The sequence below is a fragment of the Lonchura striata genome, chromosome 7, assembly GCF_046129695.1.
Source record: "Lonchura striata isolate bLonStr1 chromosome 7, bLonStr1.mat, whole genome shotgun sequence".
NCBI lineage: Eukaryota > Metazoa > Chordata > Aves > Passeriformes > Estrildidae > Lonchura > Lonchura striata.
The window spans coordinates 31,817,618-31,839,152 of record NC_134609.1 but is presented as its reverse complement, the minus strand read 5'-3'; the positions used below and the strand labels follow the sequence as shown (position 1 = coordinate 31,839,152).

At 55.0% G+C, this 21,535-nt stretch overlaps 1 protein-coding gene across 1 annotated transcript in view; it reads left to right on the top strand.

Annotated features, from left to right (window-relative positions):
* Positions 1 to 935: 935 nt before the first annotated feature.
* TCERG1L (transcription elongation regulator 1 like) overlaps positions 936 to 21,535 on the top strand; it is a 48,719-nt gene continuing 28,119 nt past the window's right edge. Inside the window, exons 1-4 of the mRNA XM_077784750.1 lie at positions 936 to 1,208; positions 2,657 to 2,791; positions 3,744 to 3,924; positions 12,583 to 12,744. Of these exons, the coding sequence (XP_077640876.1) occupies positions 936 to 1,208; positions 2,657 to 2,791; positions 3,744 to 3,924; positions 12,583 to 12,744 (751 nt within the window). The remainder of the gene's footprint in view (positions 1,209 to 2,656; positions 2,792 to 3,743; positions 3,925 to 12,582; positions 12,745 to 21,535) is intronic.

The window sequence follows — 21,535 nt, the reverse complement described above, 5'->3', positions numbered from 1 at the left end:
CGGCCCCAGGCTGCTCTCTGCTTGTCTGCAGGAAATCAATAGGATCCCAGACTGGTGTGGAAGGGACATTAAATCCCACCCAGTGCCCCCCTGCCATGGCAGGGACACCTCCCACTGTCCCAGCTGCTCCAGCCCCAGTGTCCAGCCTGGCCTTGGGCACTGCCAGGGATCCAGGGGCAGCCCCAGCTGCTCTGGCACCCTGTCCCCCTGCTCCCAGGGAAGTCCCACCTAAGCCTGTCCTCTGGCGGTTTAAATCCGTGTTATTTTCCTTGCCGACGGAAGGGTCTCGGCTGAGGGGCAGCCGTGGGATAGCTGGGACACCTGAGCTCGCTGGTGCCGTGTACTCGCACGGCCTGGGGCAGGGGGAGACTGGGGGGCTGGGGAAGGTTTGGGGGCTGAGGCTTCTGGGGATGGCGAGGAGCTTGAGGACCTCCGGGGCTCGGAGGTGTTGGGGTGTCTGGGGGATTTTAGTGGTGAGGGGGGCTCCGGGAACCTGGGGGTGTCGGGGGTGCCCGCGGGCAGGGGCTGCCTCCCGCACCTGCGGCCGCCGGGGATGACCCGAAAATCCCGCCGGCTCCTACAGCGAACCCGCGCTCCCAGCGGGGGCTGCACCGAGCCCGCCGCCCCCTCCATCCATCCCTCCCTCCCTCCCTCCCTCCCTCCCTCCATCCGTCCATACGTCCCTCCATCCATCCATCCATCCCTCCATCCATCCGTCCGTCCATCCCTCCATCCCTCCCTCCCTCCATCCACCCGTCCGTCCGTCCGTCCGTCCGTCCCTCCCCTCCGCGGGGCGGCCCCGCCGCGCCCCCGCCCCGCTGTCCCCGCGCCGGGCGGAGCTTGCCCGCGGTGCGGCGGGCTCGGAGTTGCGCCGGGCGGCGGAGGCGAGCGGAGCGCGGCGCTCCCGGCCCCGGCGCCGGCCCGGGCCATGCAGGATGCTCCCGGCCGCCGCCCCGCGCCCGCCGCCGCTGCTGTGGGCGCCGCCCGCCGAGCCCCCCGCTCCGCCCTGGGCCTGGGTGCTGCCCGCGGCCGCGGGGCTGCTCCGGGTGGGCGCAGCCGCCGCCGGGGCTCCGCCGCCGCCGCCGCCGCCGCCGCTGCTGCTGCCGCCCCCCGCGCTGCTGCGGCCCGGGCCGGGCTGGCGCGGCCCCGCCGAGCCCCCGCTGCTGCCGCTGCTGCCCGCGGCCGCCGAGCCGCTCCTGCACGGCCAGGTAAGGGCGGAGCCGCCGTGCGGGCACCCAACTTTCCGGGAGCTGCCGCCCGGCGCCGGCCCCGGCACCGAGACCTCCGCCCGCGGCGGCAGAACGGACCCCGCGGGGCGCCGGGGGCTCCCCGGGCTCCGCATCCTCCTTTTCCGAGCTCCGCATCCTCCGCTTGCCGGGCTCCGCATCCCCTCTTCCCCGGGCGCTGCATCCCTCTTTTCCCGGCTTCTACAGCTCCCTTCCCCGGGCTCTGCATCCCCTTCTTCCCAAGCTCTGCATCCCCGCTTCCCAAGCTGTGCGTACCACCCTTCCTGGGTTTTTCATCACCCCCTTCCCAAGCTTTGCATCCCCCCTTCCTGGGTTTTTCATCCCACTCCTTCGGGGCGCTGCATCCCTCTCTTTCCCAGCCCCGCGCCCCCTTTCCCAGCCCCGCGCCCCCTTCCCCAGCCCCGCATCCCCCAGGCTCGCTCGCCGGTCGCGGTCCCGGTGTGCAGGAGCGCGTCGCTTCCCGAGGCTCTGGAAGCGTGAGGCGGGGATTTCTCCGGGAGGAGAGGGGCTGCCGGGGGGTCCCTCGGCTGCCGGGGGTCCCAGAGGGGCTGGGGGTCCCTCGGCTCGGGCTCCCCGCCGCCTGCGGGATGCGCTTTCCGCAGATGCGGCCGGAACGGGAGCGATGCTCCCGGCAGCCGGGGCGGCATCGCCGCCGAGCGTTCTGTGAATATTTATAAAGACGAAAGTTTTGAGCCGTGTCATTGGAACCAGCGTGTCGCGCCAGGGCTTTCCCTGATGAATATTTCAATTATTAATTGCTGCCGTGAGGCGGCTGGCAGCAGCGGAGCGCTCAGCTCGCCCCTCTCAGCGGAGGGGTCGGAGCCGTGCGCGCAGTTTGGCCTCGGCTTTATGGTTTTTGGTAGACAGAAGTAAAAATAAACGCGAGCCGCGAGCGCCGTGGCGTCCGCTCGATTCCGTGTGATGATTTCCAGCCTTTTCGAGCTCGAGCGTCTCTTGCGGTTCGCGAGAAAACAGTCGGCGCTGCTCTGATGAAACGGGAACATCAATTATTCCCCAGCGGGAGACGCTCCACCAACCTGCAGAGCTGCTTTTGCTGCGGGAGCCCGTTGGCCGGGCGACTTTAAGCTGAGCTAAAAACGTCTCTGCCGTTCGCTTGGGCTCTCCAGAGGCATTTCCAGGCTGTTGCCGGCGCTGCGAGGTCGCTGCGAGCAGCGGAGCCCCGGCTGCGGCCGCCGCGCCCCGCTCCAGCTGCGCCCCGAGCCGCTCCGAGCCGCTCCGGGCCGTGCCCGGCGAGCACCAGCCTGGCGGCTGAAGGGGCAATCCCGGCATCTGCCGTGCTCTTCTCTCGCGGAATTAGGAAATCATGGAAAGCATCGGTTACTCAGCGTAAAACCCTTCTAACTCCTCCTCTTCTTGTGTGTCTTTGGTTTTTTCCGGCCCCTCCGAAGTGGATATTTGGAGCTCATTCCCCGCTCGTAGGATTTTCCCCTTCTTCCAGCGTGGAATTCGTCCCGGTGCTCCCGCCCGCGTACTCAGCCGCGGTGCCGAAGGGCTGGATGGATAAAAGGCTGCCCAGCTGCAAAGTAAGTGCGAGCCTGGCGTGCTGAGGGCTCTGGGGGCTTTTTTTTGGAGTACCTGAGCTGCAGAGTGCTGTGGGTTTAGGGCTGTGGGAGGTCGCTGTTTGTCAGGAGAACCCTGAGGAGGAGGAAGGTTGGGATGCTGGAAGGGGCAGGTGATGGAGCAGCAGTTACAGCTTCACTGCTCCCAAATTTTAATAGGACTAAAATGTCCTTAATGTTTATTCCTTTGCGTAGAATGTGCTCGTTTGCCTCCCAGATGCGATCAGGGGCTTTTCCATCTTCCCTTTCTCCCTGGTTTTCCCACTGTTTGTCCCAAAGGGGTGCCACAGGTCAGTGCTGGCAGAGCAGTGCCACCGTGGGCACTGCCACATCCCTGGCGCCAGGGTGGCCCTCGGGGTCCCGTGTCCCCGTCCCAGCCCTGTTCCCCACATCTGCCCCTTTGCCAGCTGAGTGCTGAGCACCTGGCTGTGTGCCACTGTCCCTCAGCTGGTTTTGTACCTTTGTCCCTTCTGTCCCTCAGCTGGTTTTGTGCTTTGTCCCCTCTGTCCCTGAGCTGTTTCTGTGCCTTTGTCCCCTCTGTCCCTCACTCCCCTGTCCCCCCTGGCTGGGGAGGTGGCTGCAGTCCCTGGTGCAGTGGGGCCACTCGGGGTGGCTGTGTCAGGACAGGGAGTGGCTGTGGCAGCCCAGCCAGGGACTCCTTGCCTCCAGGACTCCTTGCCTCCAGGACTCCTTGCCTCCCGTGCAGCTGCAGCACTGATCAGTCGTGTTCAGTTCATTTTTAAGCGCTCACTTCAGCCTCATCAGCCCCGAGGTAGCAGAAACCCGCCTGGCTCGGGCAGTCTGTCCCCAGCTGAGGCTCTGCCTGTTGAAATGCCGAGTTAAAGACTCCTTCTCACTCGTGTTTCTGAGTCGGGGACCTCAGACTGTAACGTTTTCCTTTCTTTCTGCTGGACAGATCTACCTGAACAGCGCCTTTGCCCTGGACCCGGCCTGGATCCAGCCCGAGGAGCCCCGGCTGCTGCAGGGGGCTGAGAAGCCTCTGCTGCTGAGCAGCCGAGTGGCCCTGGCTGTGGCCAGGCCAGCTGCTGCCTCCAGACCACTGCCCACGCTGCTGCTGGCCCCTCAGCTCCTCCCAGGTCAGGAAATAATTACAGCACTCATTAAGTACTTGCCTGTTTCTCGGTGGTTTTCCCTTACTGCACGCCCCAGAAAGTGAAGATTGCCTTCCAGCCAGCTGCAGAGCCTCGATGGGCAGGTGCAGCTCGCCCTCTGAATGCCCTGGCAGGAGAAAGGGCCCTGTGTGATGGCAGCAGAGCGTGCCGGGCTGCTCTGTGGCTGCTCGCTGACCTCTGCCAGGAGGGGAGCAGCCACTCCCCACCCCTGAGTTTATTTCCCACGTGGAAATCTCCCTCAGCCTCGGGGACGCGACGGTTCCGTGGCACGGTCCGTGTGGGATGGATTCTGCTGGCTGCTCCTTTCCTGTGAGAACCCCCGGCTTGCTCTGGGGTTCCATGTGCTGGAAAAGTCTCTCCTCCAGCCCTGCTTCCAAAGAAAGGCTCAGCAGTCTCTGTTGTTGGGTCCCAAGGCAGTTTATTGCAAGTTATCTCAAAGATTTTCTTCTGGGGCTGCTGTGGTTTGCTCAGAGCTCAGGCAGAGGCACACACACACCCTGACATCCTCTCTGGCTGCTGTCTTCTTCTTCTCTCCCCCAGCCCAGGGCTGCTGCTCTCTTTTATATGATATATTACGTATTACATGGTTACAGTTTTTCCCCAATGCCTACTACCTATATTACAAAGTGCCTTTCTACTCCAAACCAATCTGTGAGTGCCAACATCACCAAGAACATGGAGGCAAGGAAGAAGAAGGAGGAAGAACAGGATCAGCCCACTTTCCTCCATCTTAGAACTTCTGACCCCCATGTACAAAGTAAAAACCCCCTGCACAGGTGCTAAAACCCCCCTGTACAATACTAAAACAATTTCCCTCTGTTTTGTAACTACTTTTACTGTCCCATCTAACCCTTTGCGACTGCTTGTTCCACCTCCAAACTTGGTAACTCATTCCATGGCTCAAACTCAAAATCACAGCTGTTTGCAGCTGCCTGCCAGGGTCTAAAATGCTTCTGCCCAAGGCCTGGAACCTCTAAAAATGTCTGAGGGACATTTTGAGTTCCTACAGTTTCCAGGTCTTGGGGGGATCTGTGCAGACAGCCAGCAGCAGAGAGGAGCACTGGATCCATCATCTCATTATGGCGCAGTCATTTGTGAAAGAAATTCCATTAATCTGCATAACTGAACAGAGGAACGAAAAGTTATAAATATTAACTGTGTAAATATTCTGTGATGCTTTAGGTAACTAAGATTTACTCCTGGAAAAGAGCATTTATCCTTGGACAAGAGCAGACAGTGCATTCCAGCAGGGCTGAATCTCTGTTTTGTGGCTGCAGGAGTAAATTAAAATAGCAGTTCTATACAGAAGGCTGAAGAGGAAAGTGTCTCTGATGTTTCAGCCCCTAATTACACCCCTAAAGTGGAAATTATAGAGCTGCTGGCTTGCACTGAGCTGTTCTGCCTTCCTCAGGGCAAAGGTGCTGTCCCTGGGGCTGAGAGCAGGGCTCCCTTGCCAGGGGCTCTCCCCAAAGGCAGTTTGGATTTGGGATCTGTGCAGCACCCAGGACGTCGTGTTTGCCATCAGGGCAGAGGTGCTGGGGGGGATCCTCGCTCCTGGGCTCGTTACCAGCCTGATTAATTAGCAGGGAGTGCCCTGGCACATGTCGGCCCCTTCAAGCTGGGTCTGGACTTTGGTGTTTTAGCAGAGCTGTGGCTCAGCCTTCCTCTCCTGCCAGCACTGCCTGGGGCTCAGCTGCAGGAGTCAGTGCTGTGGGGAAACCCTGGTATTAATTAATTTCTGTCTATTAGAGGATTTATTGGTATTTATTGCACATAAAAGCAGCTGTGTGCCTGGGGAATCCCAGGCTGGGTGTGCTGCTGAGGGAGGGGGTCTGGGCAGGGCAGCCACAGCCCCTCCTGTTTCTGCACCTTTAAAAGCCTTCCATGTTTTAAAATATTTCAGTATTTTACACGAGCACAGGTGTATTTTACCAGGTGCAGAGGGGCAGGTGTGAGTCAGGAGCGCTCCTGGGAGCAGCTCAGGGGCAGTGCCAGGCAGAACAGGGACACTGCCAGCCTGCTGCCACCTCGGTTTCCTCCCCTGGGCAGTGCCCACGGCTGTCTGCTCAGGAGCCCTGCAGCAGCAGGACCAGTGCTGCCTGCCAGCTCAGCTCCCTGGGCAGGAGAGGGGCAGGGAGCAGCTCAGATCCCCCCCAGGCACCTCTGTAAATAACGGGATCCCAGAATCCTGGGATGGTTTGGGCTGGAAGGATACCAAAATCCCCCCAGTGCCCCCCTGCCATGGCAGGGACCCCTCCCACTGTCCCAGCTGCTCCAGCCCCAGTGCCCAGCCTGGCCTTGGGCACTGCCAGGGATCCAGGGGCAGCCCCAGCTGCTCTGGGAATTCCATCCTGTGCCAGGGCCACTCAGGAATTCCTTCCCATCCTTCTGGAGCTGTTGCTGTGGCTGGTGCCAACCCATCTGGGACTCCAGAGCTCGCCAGGGACCCGTGGCCCCTCCTGCAGGGTGGCCCCATGCCCGTCCTGCTGCCCCAGGTGCTGTGGGGCATGGGCAGTGTGATGTGCCCTGTGTTGGGTGTTTGTGAGGAGAAGGGTGCCCTGTGCTCTGTGTTGGGTGCTCCTGGGGAGAAGGGTGCCCTGTGCTCTGTGTTGGGTGTTCCTGGGGAGAAGGGTGCCCTGTGCTCTGTGTTGGGTGCTCCTGGGGAGAAGGGTGCCCTGTGCCCCTGGCAGCAGTGCCAGGAAAGGAAAGGAAAGGAAAGGAAAGGAAAGGAAAGGAAAGGAAAGGAAAGGAAAGGAAAGGAAAGGAAAGGAAAGGAAAGGAAAGGAAAGGAAAGGAAAGGAAAGGAAAGGAAAGGAAAGGAAAGGAAAGGAAAGGAAAGGAAAGGAAAGGAAAGGAAAGGAAAGGAAAGGAAAGGAAAGGAAAGGAAAGGAGGAAGGGTTCATGTTTCTGTCTCCTGCGCTCTGTGGGTGAGCTCAGGGCTGCCCAGGTGCCCCGTGCCCGCTGTGTCTGTGCCAGCTGGGTGTCCTGCACATCCCTGTGAGCTGGGTGGGTGGCAGGACCCCGTGGAGGGGTTCCACCACTCATTAGGTGGAAGCTGGAGCCCTGTGGCACAGGACATTCACGGGTGTCATCTGGGGGTGTGCTGGGCTGTTTGGCACTCCTGGCCCTCAGGGCCATCGCCACCCGTGCTCCCTGGCCCAGGGGGTGTTCCTGTGCCCGTATCTGGGAAGGTTTTCAGGGAATTGGGGAACGGCTGGGGCAGGAATGGGCCTTACAGCTGATCTGGTTCCACGTGTCCCCTGTGAGGAGACCAGGATGTGGGGTGGGACATCCCGAGGAAGTCACATTTGGATCCTTCTCCTGCATGTCTTTGCTTTCTCCTGCTGGCAGTGCCCTTTACAGAGCCAAGGCACTGTCAGCACTGGCACTGGCATGCAGACACACATCCCTACACAGGCCCAGTTTGCTCGGTAATCCCAGTTTACAGACTCTGAATGAAATGGGGCTGCTCTCCTTGACATTTGGGTTCTGTTTTCTCGTGAAAGACACCACCCAGGACCCCTGACCTCCTGCGTTTCCTAAGCACGAGCTCTGTGTTCCAAGCACATCTCCATTTACAAGCACTCGGGTTTTGGCTTCCCAAATTGGATTATCTTGTATTTAAGTGCGTGTGCTGGGGCTCCCTGTTTGGGGACAGAGAATAGCACAGCAGGACCCCATTCATGTCCCTGAAAAGCCATCAAACCTCTCCTTGTTTGTGGAGCATTCAAGCACTGCCAGCCAAGTGCTTTATTAGGTCTGGGAATGCTTGGCTTTAACCACAGGCTTCACAAAGTTTTTGTTTTGCTCATTAAGTTTATCGTTTTTTTGGAGCTTTTCCCATTATCTCCCCAAAACAAGAGAAACTTCGAGTGAAGTTTGTTCTCCCACTTCAACTACAGAAATAAGCCCACGAGCAATGTCTTTATGCGAGGCTGCTGTCCTGACCTTTCTAGAACATCATCGCACCTGACCCCCAGAGCTCCGTGTGAATAAATCCAGCCCCGGGGCTTGCAGGGCTGTTTGTGAGCAGCCGGGGATTTCTATTTACTGCACGTGGGCAGGAAAGCCAGGGGGCTGTTCCTGGAAATCCCTGGGGGCTACAGAGGCAGTGCTGGGAGCTGCTCTCCCCCTTGGGAAGCAGGGACACCAGGGAAGTAGGGACATCAGGGAAGGAGGGACACCAGGGAAGTAGGGACATCAGGGAAGGAGGGACACCAGGGAAGCAGGGACATCAGGGAAGGAGGAACACCAGGGAAGGAGGAACACCAGGGAAGCAGGGACATCCCTGGCTTGGTTTGTTTCCAGTTCCAGGACTATTGGTGTGTTTGTCTTTGCAGGGACATCCCTGTGTGTGTTCCCTTTGCTCTGGGACATCCCTGTGTGTGTTCCCTTTGTGTGTTCCCTGTGCAGGGACATCCCTGAGTGTGTTCCCTGTGCAGGGACATCCCTGTGTGTGTTCCCATTGCAGGAATATCCCTGTGTGTGTTCCCTGTGTGTGTTCCCTGTGTAGGGACAACCCTGTGTGTGTCCCCATTGCAGGGACATCCCTGTGTGTGTTCCCATTGCAGGAATATCCCTGTGTTTGTGTCCTTTGCTCTGGGATATGTTTATTCCCTTTGCAGGATATCAGGCTGTTCAGAGTTTTTTTGGAACTCCAAACACAGGGTCAGGTTGAGAAGGAGACTTTTGTTCCACAGGAGGTGAAAGTTTTGCACAAATCCGAATTTGTGCTTTGGGATGTCCTCAGCCCCTTGTGTCCTGTACCCGTCACCTCCCTCCTGCAGAATCCTTCCACCTCTCCCGTGGCCCTGTGCCTGCCTGGCCCCTTTTGGGGTTGTAAAGCACAGAAGTTTCAGCAAACTGAGCAGCAGCTGCCTGGCACACCTGGCAACATCTGTCTGCACCCAGAAGGGGCTGAGGGTGACAGTGGCACCATTGGGCTCCATCTGCAGCTGAGGTCAAAGGAAGGGACAGCGAATTCTGCTTGAAGTCCTGGAGCTTTAAAATGAAGAGAATCCAACTTAAAAATAGTGAAAATTCTGCCTAAAGACTCAGAGCTTAAAGATGCAGAGAATCCTTCTTAAAAATCCAGAAAATTCTGCTTAAAGACATCAGAGCTTAAAGATGCAGCGAATCCTTTTTAAATATACAGAAAATTCTGCTTAAAGACATCAGAGCTTAAACATGCAGAGAGTACTTTTTAAAAACACAGAAAATTCTGGTTAAAGGCATTGGCTGGGCTGGGGGCTGTGGGGGCTGGGCTGGAGGCTGGCACTGCACTGGCACTCCTGGTGCACCAGGACTGGTGCCAGGTGTGCTGATGGTTTGGGAACAGGAGCACTGGAGCTGCCCAGGGAGGGTTGGGTCCCATCCCTGGGGGTGCCCAGGAACTCCTGGAGGTGGCACCCAGGACTCTGGTCTGGGGACAGGGTGGGGATGGGGCACAGCTTGGTGATCCTGGAGGGCTTTTCCAGCCCCAGTGACTCTGGGATTCAGAGAAGTTTGAGCCCCACTGCCAGGGGGTACCAGACCTGGCAAAAACAGAGCTGGGGAAAACACCATTGCTGGAAAAAATCCTGCATTTTCCCCCTCATTGCAGTATCACTGATGGTGTTTGACTCTTCTTCTTGTGGTGTTTGGCTTTCTAAATTCCCTCTGTGAGTGTGGGGTGATTAGTGGGAACTCTAAAATTCTTTCAAGGACTTTTAAAAAAACCTCGCAGCAAGATCTGGTTTGTTTGTGAGGAGAACTCCTCGGGTGGAAGCCCCCAACTCTGGGGGAGCCCTGGGCAGCTGGCAGTGCCTTTGGCAGAGCTGGGTTGTGTTTGAGGGGATGGGCAGCTGTGGGAACCAGGACACCCCTCGGGCTGCCCTGGCTGCTCCAGGCCCTGGCATGAAGTAAAAACACTCGTGGCTTCCATTTTAGCCCGTGATAAAAACTGCCAACTCTGTATGAGGAATTACAGACCACAAGGGCTTGAGTAAGATTTGATATTTGAACTAACACAGGGTGGAAAATTAGAAATTTTGGGTTTTAAAATGAGGTGTTAAGGGGGTCAAGATGGAGGGATTTGGGCGTGTCCTGTCCTTCTTCTTCTCCTTGCCCTCCATGCCTTGCTGTGCTGGTGACACTTTTCTGTTGGTTTAAGGCACAGACACACTGCCCAACAGAAATGACAGATATTGGCACGTTATTGCAAACATGGCACAGGCAGTTTTTGGTATAAAATGGTGACACCACCCCAAGGTGGGGGTGTCTGTGCAGATTGTCCTGCTGGACAGATCCAGCTCCTTGGGAAAGCATGTTGGAGATAAGAGAAAAGAAACAACCTTGAGAAGCTGACCCTGCTCATTTCAGACTCCTTCTTTGGCTGTGGGGCTGGAGAAAAAGACTTTTTACAATCTTGGGGTCACCTCCCAAGAGCCAGGGGATGTGCTGAGCCCCAAGAGCCAGGAGATCTGCTGAGCCCCAAAAACCAGGGGATGTGCTGAGCCCCAGGGGATGTGCTGAGCCCCAAAAGCCATGGGGATGCTGCTGAGCCCCAGGGGATGCTGCTGAGCCCCAAAAACCAGGGGATGCTGCTGAGCCCCAAAAACCAGGGGATCTGCTGAGCTGAGGCACGGCAGGACCCCGCTGACCCCTGCCCGTGCTCCCCCCAGCCCTGCACCCCCAGACATGGCCCTTCCTCCGTGGAATTCCTCTCCTAATCCAGGGGAGAAGGACAGAGAACTTCATCAAAGGAGGGGAAACCACCCAAAGTTGTCTCTGAGCCGAGCATGAAACTTTGATGAGGGGATTGATGCAAGTTTAATGAGGCAGCCCAGCTCGGGAGCCTGCCCGGGCTCACGTCCTTCTCCTGTTTCCTGCCCTCTTTGGGGAAATCACATCCTCCTCTCCAGAAGAAAAGACCGAAATGAGAAGTAAACAACCTTTCTGCTCGTGTGCCCTGCAGGAAGGCGCAGCAAAGCGGTGCTTGCAGGCAGCATTAGCTTTCACAGGAGCTGCAGGAGATGTTCTGTGGGCTTCTCCCAGCAGCAGGCAGCTGGAATTGCAATGAGCACAGGCTCTTGGAGGGCAGAGTTTGACCTCACTGAAGGATTGCTCCACTTCCCAGGTGAATGAACAGTCAGCTTGTATTTAGCACTTGGATTGGTTGGACGCTGACGGTATTTTATTTTCTGTTTTTTAATTTCCACTGTTGGTCTGGCAGAAAAATCTGTTTTCATTTATCCATTGCTAAGTGATCAAAACTTAAATATTTGTGGGGTTTGTTTGGCCTGAGTGACTGTTTCTTAGTGCATCTTGCAGGTGTTTCTTGTCATGGAGGAATAATGACTGTGGAAATAATGGACTTCTTTTGGTGACACTGAAAATGTTAAACTTCTGCTTTGCTAATGCAGGGCTTATTTTGTTGGGAAACAATTGTTTGTAAAGGGCTGGGACATAGCTGGGAGAGCTGGGGGGGCTCACCTGGAGAGGAGCAGCTCCAGGGAGAGCTCAGAGCCCTGCCAGGGCCTGGAGGGGCTCCAGGAGAGCTGCAGAGGGATTGGGGAGAAGGGATGAGGGACAGGAGATAGGGAATGGATTTAAGATGACAGTGGATAGATTTAGATGCCATTTTGGGAATTGAGAATTATTCCCTGGCAGGGTGGGCAGCCCTGGCACAGGATGGAATTCCCAGAGCAGCTGTGGCTGCCCCTGGATCCCTGGCAGTGCCCAAGGCCAGGCTGGGCACTGGGGCTGGAGCAGCTGGGACAGTGGGAGGTGTCCCTGCCATGGCAGGGGGCACTGGGGGGGATTTGGGATCCTTCCAGCCCAAACCATTCCCTGATCCCGTGATCTCACCCCAGGTCCCTGCTGGGGTTGTCCTGGCGTTGTTTAGGGGCTGCATCCCCACCCCAGAGTGCCCCTCCCCAAACCCCATCCCTGTTCTCCATGCTGGGATACGCACGGGGAGGGACCCTCGGGGTGAGGGAGGGCCTGGGGCAGGAGGGGATCAGCTGGGGCTTTGTGCAGCCTCAGGTGTCCCCAGTGCCTGCAGGGGTGGGGTGATGAATGCTTAATTTGGGAATGCTGAGCTCGGCAGGGAGGAACAGATGCTGTTTGTCAGATTTGCTCTGCTCCTCAAGAGTTTTATCACTCCTGTTCTTGTTTATTTAACATAATTAGCCAGGATTGAGCTCTGGAGGTCTTCCCTGCCACTGTCAGGCTGGGGAGAGGATGGTGAGGGGCTAAAGGGTGCTCAAGGGGCTTTTTGGGACATTCCCGGGTTCCATGGGCAGGCGCTGCCCAGGGGGGTGGCAGTGCCCATCCCTGGAGGTGTCACCCGGAGGTGGCACTCGGAGCTCTGGGCTGGGGACAGGGTGGGGGCTGATCAGGATTTAGACCTGATGACCCTGCGGATCTCCGCTGTGAATGATTCTGTGTTTCTGTGCTTCCTGAGCTCTGGAGCCCGGCGTGAACGCAATGATCCGATTTTTCCCACCTCACGCCTGCTCAGGCTCCGCTGTCTCTGCGGGGCCGGGCGGGACGAGCCTCATTGTCCCACCGCGTGCCCACGTCCCGGCGCCGCTGCTCTGCCCCAGCTCCCCCTCACACCTCTCTCTCTCTGTCCCACAGGTGGTTGCCAGAACAGCCTTAAGGCCGTGGGCGGCTCTCCGGGCCTGGCGCTGCTGGCCCTGGAGCCCGCGGCCGCCCAGGGCCCGGGGCCCGGCCCGCAGCCCTGTCCCCTCCTCGGCTGCTGCCCCGCCAAGGCGCCGCTCCTGCCCTCGCCCTGCCCAGGTAATGCCCGGCCGGGGCAGCGCGGCGCGAGGGTGTTGGTGGGTGCTTGTTGGAGTCTGACGTGTTCAAACGATCCCCAGATCGTAAAAGTCTCTGTCTTTCACCCTTACTGCCAAAGCAAAGCCATAATTGGTCTGTGCTGGTTTCCAGGTTGTTTATTCTGTTGATCTCTCACATGTTCTGCTGCCCTGCCCAGCTCTGTCCTGCAGGGCAGCGTGTGGGGCTCTGCCCTCAGTGGGATGTGACAAACATTAAATACCAGAAACTCCCTGGGCTGCATTTACAATAACGTGCCAATATCTGTCACCTACGTTGGACAGTGTGTCCCCAGCCTGAACCAACAGAAAAATGCCAACACCACAGTGAAACATGGAGGGCATGAAGGAGGAGAAAAAGGACAAGGCACACCCAATTTCCTCCATCTTGTCCCCTTTGGACCCCTCATCTAGAATCCTAAAATTTTACTTTTGCCCCCATGCCACACTTAATTATTACTGATATCAAACACTCAGAGCTGGTAATTGATCCTGTAAGGTTGAAAACTCTTTTCCATGGCCAGAGATCACAGCCAGTGTCTCTGGGGGCTCTGTCCAGGGGGGTTCCTGAGCCCTGCCAGGGTCCCAGACCTGCCAGGGCAGCCAGAGGGAAGCCCTGGATTCTGAGAGATGCTGGGCACAGGTGGCACTGCCAGAGGTAAATTGGGCATTTCTGGGGCAGTTTGGAGGTGTTCTCCGGGCTGTGTGTTCAGGATGTTTGTCATGGGTGTGTGCTGTGACATTTGGGGGCAGCTGAGCTGGTTCCTCCCTCAGCTGAGGGGGTTCTGTGGGAAAACCTCTGAGCCCCAGCAGCACGCTGTCTTGGTTTGGAAAGCCACGTGTCTGCTAAGGAAGGCAGGAGCCGCCCCTGAAATGGAAATGGAAACCCCCTTCCTCTGAATGGTTATAAATTTGAAATTAAAGGGGCCTCTCAGGCAAAAACATGGGAGCAGGAATAATATTTCTTTATTAGGGAAGAAAACACAGTCTAAAGCTATGTCAGAGTAGGTTTAGGTTGGATATTAGGAAAAAAAATTTCACTTAAAGAATAATAAAATACTGGAATTGTCTTCCCAGGGAGATGGTGGAATCACCATTTCTGGATATGTTTAAGAAAAGACTGGACTTGGCACTCGGTGCTACAGTCTAGTTGTGGCGTTAGGGCATGGGTTGGACTTGATGACCTCAGAGGTCTCTTCCAACCTCATTATTCTGTGTTTCTGGGATTCTGTGACTGAAAAGAAAATATAAAATAAACAATGCAGTGAACCAAAACAACACTGATAGTCAGAATACAGCCTGACAACCCGTTGGACAGGCTGTTGGCAGCAGTTTATTTGGGATTTGTGGCTGCAGTCCCTGGAGTGGCAGGTGTGGCTCTATTGGAGCAGTGATCCTGTAGAAAAGGGTATAGTCTTCCTGCAGTGGAAGGGGCAGCTGTTCCTCTGGGAAATCCAGTGCAGGAAAAGCCATGCTGGTGTCCCAAGAATCCAGATTATATCCAGGTAGAAATGCTTGGCTCCTCCCTCTGGGTGGAGCCTTCACAATGGGCTGTTCTAGTTCTTATCAGTCATGCTGTGACATTCAATGGTTCATTATCAGCAGATATCTCCCCGAGGGGAGGATTGGCTGTGGAAGAGATAAAGCAAACTGCCTGATTAACAGAGGATAAGTGCCACACCTCTAACAGATGGCAATTGAATAAACTTGCCTTGCAGTGCAGGACAAGCACCCTCAGGGTGTGGTGAGGGTTCCCAGCTGAGCCAAAATGCTCACGGGCACTCACAAGGTGTCTGCACAGCCTGGGACAGCACTTGGTGAAGTCCCAAGCAATTCTCTGGGTGGTTTTAGTTACAAACTCTGGGAGAGCTCAGCCCGGGTCCTTTCCCAGAGCTGAGGTGTGGTTGTCCTGGAGAAATCCCTCTTTTCTGGGTGTCCTGGAGAAACCCCTCTTTTCTGGATGTGCTGGAGAAATCCCTCTTTTCTGGGTGTGCTGGAGAAATCCCTCTTTTCTGGGTGTGCTGGAGAAATCCCTCTTTTTGTGTGTCCTGGAGAAACCCCTCTTTTCTGGGTGTGCTGGAGAAAAACCTCCTTTTGTGTGTCCTGGGGAAATCCCTCTTTTTGGGTGTTGAGTGAAACCTCTCTGAAGGTGGCAGCCCTGCCTGGCCAGGCAGGTCTGGCTGGTCAGGAGCCTTTGGGACAATGTTTGGAACTGCACCTGGGATGCTCGGGGCTATTTTTAGACCAGTTACCTGCCAATTAAGTTAAAAATGTAAATGAGGGTGCATTTTCCATCTTTTTGGTAATTGAAGCGCAGCACAGCAAGGCTCAGGGAGATGGAATTCTGCAGAAGGTGCAGTTCTGGGGTGGCCTTGGTGGGAGAGTTTAATGAGAGATGGATCCCAGGGATTCCTCCCTGCAGGGCTGGGGACGGGCTCAGAGGAGGGAAGGGGCAGGAAAAGGGGGATCGGGGGGACCTTGTGGCTCTCACAGCTCCTGCCAGGAGGGGACAGCCGGGGGGTCGGGCTCTGCTCCAGGAACAGGGACAGGAGGAGAGGGAACGGCCTCAGGCTGGGCCAGGGGAGCTCAGGGTGGAACCAGCAGGAATTTCCCCATGGAAAGGGGCTCAGGAACTGGAACTGCCCAGGGAGGGTTGGATCCCCATCCCTGAAGTTGTCACCTGGAGGTGGCACTCGGAGCTAATGACCTCAGAAACCCCAAAATGACATTTTTTCCAACTTCACTCTCCATGTTTATTGGTGCCTGGAAGGCTGAATTGTGTGTGTTAATTGATTATCCCCTGTTAATTGATTCTGTTTGAAATTAGTGTCCTGTTTCTACCTTGTGTAGTCCTGTGTCTGCAGTCACAGGGATTTGCTCAGTCTTAGGAGTGAATATTTATATTTTAGACCTGTGATTGTAGTCAGTTTTGCAGCCTTGCAGTAAATTCCTAATGAATACAGTTGGATTCCTAATGAATAGCTTTGGGAATAGCAGGGTGCCAACACGAGGTGGGAGCTGTGGGAAGGGCACAGGGCAGGTGAGCATCCAGGCTTTGCTGCTTTTCCATCCTCACAGAGGAAATTCCTTGGAATCCCTCAAAGCAAATCACCAGGAATTTCAGGGAACCGCGAGCGCGCACAATGCAGGGGTCACTTAAAAAAATTCGTTTTTAATACCATTTATCTTACATTTTGGGAAGGAAAATCAGAAGCAAAGCAGTGGGGGAGCAGAGGCTATTGAAGGAGTTTAAAGCCATGTGCAGCAGGAGGCTGTGAGGGATCCCGGCTGGATCCCTGGGAGCGGGGCTGGGCACGGGCTGGGAGGTGCTGGCTGCTGCAGGCTGCTGAGCTTGGCTCTGCATCAGGGCTGTCCTTGGGGATTGGTTTGTCACCGTGCTGAGCCGAGGAAAACGTGTAATGATGAAATAAACGTGTGGGAGAGAAGCAGCATAAAAGTGCTGGGTTTAATAGCAGCATAAAATGCTGTTTTATATGGAATAAAATATTGAAGCTTGAGGAACCTGTCCATGGAGTGATCTATGGCTGGAGAGGCTCCAGCTCAGGCTCTGAGCAGCGAGAGGGGCCTTGGCCCCACATTGCTGTGCCCTCTGCTCCCACCCCAGCGAGGTGAGCAGAGAAGCTTCCAGCAATGCCATTGCAGCCCCATTTCGGGTTACTATTGCTTTTATTTCCTTTCTTCATTTTGCATCTACTGCTGGTGCTGCTCGTGCATCTCCCAGGCAAATGTTCCCTTAAATATTTCATGGCAGCCTGGCTGTGAGCGTGGATTTTGTGCCAGGTTTAACATAAAGACTAAACAGGAGATGCAGCTCCTCGCTGTGCTGCATCTTCCTGGGCTCTGCTGGGGGAGGAAACTGCATTTCCCAGCACTGCCACGCAAGCTCTGAAATCTGCCTCAAAGGAACCCTAAATGCATTAAATCTGCAACCACCAGCACTTACCTGCAGTAATTAAGGAATGGGGTGTCTGGTAATCTCTAACACCCCTCTGCAGCTACTGCATAAAGAAGTGGGTGTTTATTTTCCTCACATGCAGGTTTTTAATGGTGGCAGTGAAGAAGGTAAGAGATGAGTCTGTGCTTATGGACTCTGTAAATTAGCAGCGAGCACAAATATTAAAAAAGGCACCATCTGCCATAGAATCCATCTGCCACCTGTTCCCTGGCTCTCAGCATTATTTAAGGGTTTAAATGTGGTGGTTTAGGCTGCCACGGAACAGCTGGGAAGTGACGGAGCCTTTTTCCTCTCTGCACCTCAATGCTGTGTGTCAAGGCCAGCTCTCGGTGCCAGCTTTGTGCCGAGCTCTGTCTGTGTCTGTCAGTCCCTCCTTGGCAGGGCTGCTGGCTGAGCCAGCTCAGGGCACGGCTGGAGATGGCTCCTGGGCTGGGAGAGTGCCGGAGCCCACCCTGGGTCAGGGGTGGCTCCGTGTGGTGGAAAAGTCTCTCCTCCAACCCTGCTTCCAAAGAAAGGCTCAGCAGTCTCTGTTGTTCGGTCTCAAGGCAGTTTATTCCTCTCTGGCTTCAGGCAGGAATGTGGCGTTCCTCTCTGGGTTCTGGGCAGGAACGTGGCATTCCTCTCTGGGTTCTGGGCAGGAACGTGGCGTTCCTCTCTGGGTTCAGGCAGGAACGTGGCGTTCCTCAGGCAGGAACGTGGCGTTCCTCTCTGGGTTCAGGCAGGAACGTGGTGTTCCTCTCTGGCTTCAGGCAGGAACGTGCCGTTCCTCTCTGGGCTCAGGCAGGAACATGGCGTTCCTCTCTGGGCTCAGGCAGGAACGTGGCGTTCCTCTCTGGGTTCTGGGCAGGAACATGGCGTTCCTCAGGCAGGAACGTGGCGTTCCTCTCTGGGTTCAGGCAGGAACGTGGCGTTCCTCTCTGGGCTCAGGCAGGAACGTGGTGTTCCTCAGGCAGGAACGTGGCGTTCCTCTCTGGATTCAGGCAGGAACGTGGCGTTCCTCAGGCAGGAACGTGGCGTTCCTCTCTGGGCTCAGGCAGGAACGTGGCATTCCTCTCCTCAGGGATCTTCCCCTGGCCCTGCTGGCTGTGCCCCGTGGGTGGCACTGGCACTGGCACGGGCTGGCCTGGCAGTGCTGGGTGGCTCCAACGAGCTCGCTGTAAATGATGTGCCCAGCTCTAATGCTGGGTAACGAAGCAAGTAATGAATGCTTATAGTTATTAAAGTGATCGCTGCCTGCCTGGGCTAATGTGCAGCACAGAATCCCCTTTTGGTTCCCTGTGTTGGCACACCAGAGGGAAGGTGAGGGGGTACAGGGCTCAAACAATGCACAGCACCCACTGAAATGGTTCCAATTCCCTCCTCCCTGCACGGGGAGTCCCTGCTGGAAGCTGGAGCTGCCCAGTTCGGACTCTGTCAGAAATGGGCTGGTGGCTCTCAGTGTGAAAATTCAGCTTTTTTGGGTTGCCAAGCAGGAGGAGGACGGGCAGGGTGAGGTCAGGCACAGCTCTGTGATACTGCACATTTCTGCACCACCCAAAGCCAGTCAGGGGGAGTTTATTGGTGCAAATCCCTGGATGGACCACACTGGGCTTATGGATCTCAGTGCACTTTGTACCAACAGGGGATTCCCAAGGCTTTGGGATGTCTGGGGAGCAGGGGCAGGAGCTGAGGGTCAGGCTGGGCACCAGGAAAAACCACAACCCCGTCCTGTTTAGGCCAGGTTCAGGGCTAGGCAGCTGCTCCCACGCTGTGCTCCAGGAGAGGCTCCCAGTGCCTGGGATGTAACTGCAGGTATTGACAAAAGGAAAAACATCAATACCCCAGTGGCAGCTACAAAAGACAAACAACCCAAATCCTCTCCGTGGCGCCCAGCTCTTGGTAAATGTCACGAGAGTCAGAGTTAATTTACTGTGTCTGTAAGTGCTTGTTAAGGCACTGAGCTGGGTTTTTCTGGGAGCAGTGCAGTGCTGTGCAGTGTTTCAGTCAGCTCCCAGCTGCTGCCCTGCTCGGAGCCCTGCCAGGGGGATCTCCCCAGCCCTCGGGGTCACCTGGCACAGGAGTTTTCATTTTCCCTGGGTCCCTCTGAGGGGCAGGTCGGGCTCTTTTCTTTCTGTTACAGACCCAGATTCACTGAGATTTGTGTAGCTTAAAAAGCCCTCGCTAAACTGGATATATGCCTTGTAAATGGAGCAGAAGTCCTAGAAGGAAAACCCAAACACAGAGAAAGAAAGGAATAAACCTTGGAAGGATAATGGGATCATTCCAGCAGGAGTCCTTGCTTGTCCCTCTCCAGGAGAAGATGAATGAATGAGAATTCCTGTGAGAATCCCGTGAGTTTTAATCAGGGCTGAGGGAACACCTTGTTTTGGTGGCTGCTGCTGCATCCTGAAATTTATTTATGCAATTAAAGCATTAGGAACTGTGCAGTGTGGCCAAGGCTTAGTGGAATAGTGCTGGGATGCAAAATAATTCCCAGGGGATGTTCAGGCCCAGCTTTTGTGCTGCGTGGGGGTGCCCAGCAGGAATACTGGGGGACTTGGAGCGGGCAGCAAGGCAGCAAATCCTGCTGAGGCCCCTGTAAAAGATGGGGGTGATGGTGCTTTGTGTGCCTTTGTCTTGCTTATTAGTGAGGGGGAAAAAAAAGGATTTTTTAAAAATTATTTTTTATGTGTTCAACTTATTATTCAGCTGTTTGGGAACTGGTTTTGATGCTGTAAAATGAAGCAACAGAGTGGATTTAAACTAATATATTCCCAATGTTTGGCCTGAATCAGAGCTGGATGTGGGGTAAACTCAGTGCAAAACTGGATTGATCTCCATTTTTAGGATTTGCATCTGCAGGGTCTTTTGCCTCCTGGTGCAATTCTGAGTATGGCGTGTTAGGGAAAGGATAATCTCAGCATTCCCTGGAATAGAAGGGGACCCTGGAATGCTCCAGACATTCTCTCTAAGGGGATTGAGAGCAGAGCAAACCCTGTGCCACAAAACATCCTGTGAGCCATTCAAATTGCTGCTACACTTCATCCTGGAAACTAAAATTAATACAGAAATACCTGACTGGGAGTTTATGATGAGGGAATAGAAATTCCAGGGCACCATGGCAGGACGTGGCGGGGGGGTGTCTCTGAGGCTGAGAGTTCAGGGTTTGTGGTGTAATTATTATTGCTATTATTATTTATTATTATTATTCCAGTCAAACAGCTATTGCTCTCCAGCCCCCTGCATGGTGGGAACCAAATCCACAGGGATTTTCCTGCTGTTGGGGTGTTTGCACCCCGTTTTGCTTTGGAGCTCTGGGTGTTTCCTGGTTGACTCCCCCATTCCTCAGCCAGGCCCCACTAAAGTGTAAAGAAATACGATGAGGTAAAATGAATCTTTCTTCTTGGCCAGAATATAAAATAGGGAAAATAATTACATTTCCCATCTTTAAGCGTGCCATAGGAGCTTCCCCAGAGTGCTAAATGGAATTTCATGGATTTTATTGCACTTGCAGCTCTGTTGGCACATGCAGTGTGTGGGGATGGTGGAAGGGGGAAAGGAGAAGGATTTGGGGCTTGGAGCAGCCTGGGATAGTGGGAGGTGTCCCTGCCCTTGGCAGGGCTGGGGTGGGATGGGCTGTAAGGTCCTTCCAACAGAAGCCAGGCTGGGATTCTGTCCTTCCCAGAAAATCCCTCCTGCCAGCCCCTGTTCCACTCTGAGTTCCCCCTGTGGTGTCCTGTGGGATCCCTTTGCAGGAGAGCCATTCCCACCTTGCCAGAGCAGCTCAGTGACTCAGAGCAACGTGTCAAAATCCCAAATAATGCCAGCAGCGTCCCTAAAGGAATGCTCTGTGCTCCCCAGGATAAATTCTGCTGCCTGTTGCTCTCCAGTCCCTCTCTGCACGCAGCGAGCTCAAGGAGGAGCCACCCCTGGGGCTCTGCAGGAAGGGGCTCACACTCCACATCAGGGCACGTGGAAATGAGTGAGAAAAGGGGAGTTTTACCCTGGGGTCATGCTGGAGCTCACCTCTAGGTCAGGGGTGGCTCCGTGTGGTGGAAAAGTCTCTCCTCCAACCCGAGCTTCCAAAGAAAGGCTCAGCAGTCTCTGTTGTTGGTCTCAAGGCAGTTTATTGCAAGTTATCTAAAAGATTTTCTCCTGGAGCTGCTGTGGTTTGCTCAGAGCTCAGGCAGAGGCACACACACACCCTGACATCCTCTCTGACCCCGACTGCTTCTTCTCTCCCACCCAGGGCTGCTGCTGTCTTTTATATGGGACATTACGTGTTACATGTTTACAGTTTTTCCCCAATGCCTATTACCTATATTAAATGGTGCTTTTCTATCTTTTATATGGGACATTACGTGTTACATGTTTACAGTTTTTCCCCAATGCCTATTACCTATATTAAATGGTGATTTTCTATCTTTTATATGGGACATTACGTGTTACATGGTTACAGTTTTTCCCAATGCCTATTACCTATATTAAATGGTGCTTTTCTATATTTATATGGTACATTACGTGTTACATGTTTACAGTTTTTCCCCAATGCCTATTACCTATATTAAATGGTGCTTTTCTACTCTAAACCAATCTGTGAGTGCCAACATCACCAAGAACATGGAGGCAAGGAAGAAGAAAGAGGGAGGACAGGGCAGACCCAAATCCCAAATCCATGTTAAAACCTCTGACCCCCATGTACAAAGTAAAAACCCCCCTGTACAGCACTCAAAAATTCTTCCCTCTGCTCTGTGACTACTTCTACTCTAATATCTAAACTTTTGTGACTTCTTGTTCTTCC